Raw genomic sequence first — 6,336 nt, forward strand, 5'->3', positions numbered from 1 at the left:
CTTTTATGAGCGTCTTGCTCAAAAGCTTCAGTAATTGAGTCTTATTGCCCAGCGGAAAATACCATGGATTAATGATGAAACAACTGGTCTCCCGTAATTCTTCCCTAAAAAGATTAGAACTGGCCCAGAGTTCTAGTTCATGCAAGGTTCATGGCATTTAAGTCGGTGCCTATTTTATCCTTGCCAAGCTGATGGCATGAATTCAGTCTAACCACAAAGGAACCGTGTACGTTTACTTAAGAGGCCCGCCCAAGGGCGACATGATGACTTCAGAAGTATTTATGAAGCATCCTCTAAGTGAAAAGTCTGGTGTAGGTGTGCAACTCATAGCATAATTCTAAGCCACAGTTTGGGCAGTATGATCATTTTATGTGAGCTTAACCTGAACATTTGAAAACTAGTGACTATGAGAAGAAAATCCAGGAAGCTAACAATACTTATAGACCCCTGTTATTAAGATCATTAGCAGGGCAAAAGTGGGGGAAGTTCTCCAGGAGCTGGCATTGTTCCATCCTCTGGGGTTTAAGAGACGGGCTACGTGTGGAGAGAGAGAGTGTGTGTGTGTGTGTGTGTGAGTGTGAGTGTGAGTGTGAGTGTGAGTGTGAGTGTGAGTGTGAGTGTGAGTGTGAGTGTGAGAGAGAGAGAGAGAGAGAGAGAGAGAGAGAGAGAGAGAGAGAGAGAGAGAGAGAGAGAGAGAGAGAGAGAGAGAGAGAGAGAGAGAGAGAGAGAGAGACGGCCCCCTTGTAGTGGATATCTGTAGTAGGAACATTGGGGGAACCAGGTTCAAAGGGGTATAGGGCGTCTGAGAAGAAGTACTGAAGACCATAAAATTAGAGCACTCTATAAAGAATATATTCTAGTGGAACAACTTCCAGTGTAGTGGGAAACAAGACTCTTTTTCTTTCTCTCACATACACATACTCTGATTTTCTCCCTACTTTTCTCCACCCCAGCTCATGTTCTGGTCTGTTCCGCATCTGTGGTGATTTTTTTTTTTTTTTTTTTAATGGGGTTTGAGAGAGAGCTAATATTCTACAGGAACTTTGCTTCTTGGCATCAATGAGATGGTAGGGCACACATCCGTGCGGTATTCCCTTATTACCTCATGTTCACAGACAAATATCAGACTGAGAGACTTTTGCCAGGGATTTAATGTTGTCAATATAACACATGTGAGCATCTTGAAAATTTTGTGTTGTGTGGGGTGGACTGGAGTGCTTGTGTGTCTGTAGTTTGTGGGTATATGTGTTTGCTTAAGAGCCATATGGTGAAATCAAAGCACCCTGGCAGTGTCTGTACAATGTCTGTAAAAATGATGAAAGAAGGCTGTAAATCCAACAAGGCCAAGCAAACGAGGCTTTCCGAGGCTTTGAGAATCCATCTTCATACATCAGATATGACATCACCATTTTTCCACAAAATGTTTGCCGTTTGTTTTTCATGGAATGTGTGGTTCATTAATGCCTTGGGCTTTATGAAAGTGGACAGAGTAAGTGTGAGCTCACTGCTGTTCACCCTCTGACTCTCTCTACAGGCGCCTTCACAGGAAAGAGAACGAGTAGCACATCCTGATGCCGAAGCAGAACAGCTCCTGCTCGGTCTCACGCTCTGTCACGACCTTTCGTCATCACTCAGACATCCTCTTTAGGTAATCGGCATATGGAGCTGAGACCTGTCTCTGAGAATTAAGAACTCCAGTATAAAGAAAGCACCCTCTTTGCAGAGGCCTGTCAGACACACCTCCAAGACAAATTGAAGAGAGAAGCGTGCAGAGTGGCCATCTGCAGTGTCTGCTTTTGTCTAAAGTGAGGACGGCACCATTTGTGGTTTTCCACTCTGGCATTACATGTATTTTGAGCATTAAACTGACACAAGAGTGTCATTGCAAAAGAGAGAAAAATATAAGCATTTCTATACAAGTGACCAATAAAAGCACACTGAAAATGTATTTATACAAATAGATATATATATATATATATACACAAAAAATCTTTGTTTCCATCCATTTCATTTGTCACAATAATAATGGTATTTATTCTTGACTCTAGATTTAATGGGATTCCAGAGTTTCAACTCGGCAAATAAACGTAAGTTTTTAATATTTTATTGGCTTGATTGATTTTGTTTTTACAGTGCAAAGGATCAGATTTCCATTTAATCTATTTTCAGCATCTTTGTGGCAGTGTATAAATGTTGCACTTGATTTTTCTCTTGTTTTGAACACACAAAACTAGACAAACTATTCCATTACTGTGCAAATGATTATAGCCAGTTGTTTTATAGCCAAGAGAGTAGCCTACATACATAATGTAATAATAAAATTAGCCTTTTTTTTTTTTTTTTAAGAAGTTTCCATCGTTGTTTTAATACCATAATGTTTGTCTTCATCCTCTTAATATATTTAATACATGTAGGTAATAAATTGTCTAGTGTCATTCTGTAATTTTTATTAGATTTGAGTTTAACCTGGTCCAGACTCCAGTCTAATTCTAACGTGTGTTTTGTAGGCTTTTAAAACTAATGCAGTCCTTTAATGGCAGCCCCTGTAATGTGTGCTGCCTTTTAAGTGAAGGAGTGACGGGCTTGTAATTTGAGAGTCTGACCGGGGGTATTATTACCTAAACCAGCACAGAGTCTGAACGGTCCAGATGTTGAAACAGACACAAGGAAGGACACGGCGAGGGTTTATGTGGCTCACGCCTGTTGATTTCGCCAAAGACCACAGGAAAGGGCACTGGAAAGTTGCATTCCCAAAGTGCGGACGTTTCTGTGTGATTCAACTGTTTTCGTGTCGGGATTACTCGGCATTTCACGCTCTGGACATGCGTGGGGCTGGAGCAGGGGGGCTTGAGTGAAGTTTGAAGAGCAGAGCTGAAGGTAAGCTACTATTGACTGTGATAAGGCAGAGGTGGTTGAGGATGGCTTCCCCTCTGTTCATACTGATAGCCTGCCTGGTCTCATTGCGTCTCGGAGGAGCTTTCTTTTCGGGACCCCTCCACCCGGAGATGTCCAACGGCACTTTTCATCATTATTTCGTGCCGGACGGTTTTTATGAAGATAACGACGATCCCGAGAAATGCCAGATGCTGTTCAAAATGACCGACAATCGCAAATGCACCCTGGACGAGGACCAGGACTCAGTGATTCGGGACGATTTCACCATCATCAAGCGGCACATCGAGGACGCGGCGCGTGTGCTCGAGGGCATCGGGAAGAGCATATCCTTCGACCTGGACGGAGAAGACAGCTATGGGAAATATCTGAGACGGGAGACGACCCAGATCACCGAGGCGTTTTCCAACTCCGAGAAGTCTCTGCTGGAGCTGGAGGTGAAATTCAAACAGAGTCAGGAAAACGAGCTGAAAGAGGAGCACAAGATCAGCGACGACTTCCTCAACATGATCGTGCACACGCGCGACGTGTTGAAGGAGACACTGGACATCTCGCTGGGACTGAAGGACAAGCACGAGCTGTTGTCACTCATCATCCGGAGTCACGGGACCCGGTTAAGCCGCCTGAAGAACGACTATATGAAGGTGTAGAGGACTGTTTGTCTGCCTTCAGTAAGCAGGCAAATCTCAATCTGTCTCTAACCAATGCGCGTTTTAACATTCATTTCTTAAAATTAACTAGTAGGCCTAGGCTACTGTATTACTTGTACTTATTTTTAGTAGGCTAAATTACTAATCCCACCAACTGTTATATTTTTTAGTTTGCATAGAAACCATTCATTATAGGTATCGGTTATTAAAAAGTCTCAAACGGCTAACTATCGAAATAGTCCTGCTTTATTTGTACTGTAGCCTACTGTAAATTATTCACGGCAAATAACGTTACCTATTTCTGAGACGCAGTTGTTAGTAGCCTACAAGTAGCCTAATATTTACAATCTCGCTAGTTACAGAGCAAACGCTGGTCTAATAAATAGGTCACAGTTTGTATTTAATTATTAGCATATGAAACTAGAATATAGGCTATTTCAGTTACAAGAACAAAAGGTATAGTTACTATTAAAACTATAGGTAGTAGCCTATATAACAGCAAAAAAAATAAAAAATGGAGCTCACTAGTCAGAAGTGAAAAGTTGATGTCCACAGAACCACAGATCCCTGTAGAATTCACTGGAGGAAAAATATGAAAATATTCAGAATAGTCACTATCACGATGGTGAGTAGAAAATAATTAATAGATGTACAATTTATTAGTAACTAAAAATAAGTACTAGTATCAAAAATATAGGCTACTACTCATTTTTAAGGAATTTGTTTTTTTTTCTCTGTAGCTATACTTGGCAAAAATGATGCAGCTATTTTGCAATAAATGAAAGCCAGTAGTCACTTAATAGCAGCAATCATACATGATGGACAGCCATTAAATGCTTTAAACTTGGCAATATTACTGCCATTGAGTCTTTAATGACATTTGCAGCTTATTGTAATGTGACTGGAATCTCAGTCTAACCAATATGGAGGTTTTACCTCTAAGAGGAGACATACAAAACACTGAGTTAGATTCAGTGTTTCACTATTTTCTCAGATAATGGCTGTGTTTGAGGAAGCATTTGCTCATTTGCATTGGCATTACTTGAATGTTTCAGAGAAAATTCATGTTGGCTAAACAGAAGGAATATAGTTTTCATTGTACAAATGTTAGCTGTCATAATACATTACATTCTTATAAGAGCATGTACATGGAATAGTTTTTTAAAACATTCAGTCTGACAATCCTCCAAAAGAAATATGGCATGAACATATTAAAAACATACATTTTATTATGATTGCTTTCTATGATATATTCGGAGGAACACATTTGCTCTTCCTTGTACATGTTTTGTTTTGTGTGCCCTAAGAAATCTATATATTTTATAACAAGCTTTTAAAATATTAAACTGTGAGTGTTTATATTTATGAAAAAGCTTAACAGTATTCATTTTATGAAACTATGCGCGTTGCATCAAGTATTCTTGAAATCCTCTGAGAAGTAATGGGAAAAGAACCATCTGGGATGACATATTCCAGACAAACCAAGATGACTGCGGGCAGGAATATTGGACATAAAGCGTGTAGTTCCATTCCTGAGATATATGTTGTGTATATTCCTTTTTGTAATAAAAATCTTCAACGTTTGTGTGTGTATGTATGCTAGGAAACACATTGTTTTAAAAAAATATAACAGGTCAAAAAAGATTTGAAGAAATTGTTCATAGAAAATTCAGCTACTCACCTTTATGTTGTTCCAAATCTATGACTTCTTTCATATTATTTATGAACGGATCTTTCTTTCTGATTCACAAAAATGATTCATTCTCAAATTGGACTGATCTGGTTTTCAAGAATGACTCAATGATCCAGTTAACGGCTTACTGGAGAGGGAGATTGTCAGTGAATTATGAATTTTGGTCTGTTTGCAAATCTATATTTGTGTGTACCATATTTATGATACATTTAAGGTGCTTTTGAGTTTATTTTAAATCTTTGAAGCTTTTCAAAATAATTCCAACATTTATGTTGTCAACACTATTCAGAGTCCTTAAAACTTTGAATTTGTCAATTGACAATATTATATTGAGAATGATGAATTAGACAATATTCAGAAATACAATATTTTTTTTGCCATAAACTACTTTGTGATAGGCTAAATGAATTTGAATGCACCGTTTAATGCAGACCTATTAAGGAATTAGTAGTAGGCATGCAGGTCTCACTTATAATGTTAAAACAGCTGTTGCAGGACACCAACCTTCCAGATACAATGGGAGTTCTCCTCATAAACATGCATTACAAGACAGCCAGAGATTGGAAACTGTTGCTATAGTGGGTGATCTTTCAATTTGTGTGTGTGTGCGTGTGTGTGTGTGTGAATCAAAGTCAATGAATTCAGAAATACTATAGAGACCTATTTGTAGACCCTCTAAATTGTTGATTGGTATGTTGTGTACTAACCTTAATCAGGCATCACTGCTGCACAGCATGTCTGTTTGTGACTTGTGTAGCCTATACAGTGGATATATAAAAACGTTATGCAGTTTTTTCTCTGACTATCAGTTTGGTTTTCAGAGGCATTGCAGATGTTGTAAAAGGTGCAAAAGTTCTGATATGATTTATATTTGTTAAAAAAAATTTTACCTAAAAATTGATTCAACATTATTGTGTAATCAAAAACGAAATCATTACTGCTGGTCTACAAATAACCTTACTTTAGGCTACTGTAGCCTAGTATAATGCAGTTTAATATATATAGGCCTAGGCTATATTTATGTTAACAAATGTGTGGAATATCCATTTAAATATGTATAATAGCCCAATCCACATGGCAGATCCAATAAAATGCAGTTAC

General features: G+C 38.5%; 1 protein-coding gene across 1 annotated transcript in view; it reads left to right on the forward strand.

Annotated features, from left to right (window-relative positions):
- The first annotated feature begins 2,619 nt into the window (after positions 1-2,619).
- Positions 2,620-6,336, forward strand: part of fibinb (fin bud initiation factor b) — a 63,454-nt gene continuing 59,737 nt past the window's right edge. Inside the window, exon 1 of the mRNA XM_056265437.1 lies at positions 2,620-3,589. Within this exon, the coding sequence (XP_056121412.1) occupies positions 2,919-3,542 (624 nt within the window). The 5' untranslated portion in view covers positions 2,620-2,918 and the 3' untranslated portion in view covers positions 3,543-3,589. The remainder of the gene's footprint in view (positions 3,590-6,336) is intronic.

Source organism: Rhinichthys klamathensis, unplaced genomic scaffold, assembly GCF_029890125.1.
Source record: "Rhinichthys klamathensis goyatoka isolate OS25496 unplaced genomic scaffold, OSU_Roscu_1.1 h1tg000232l_1, whole genome shotgun sequence".
NCBI classification, from domain to species: Eukaryota; Metazoa; Chordata; class Actinopteri; order Cypriniformes; family Leuciscidae; genus Rhinichthys; species Rhinichthys klamathensis.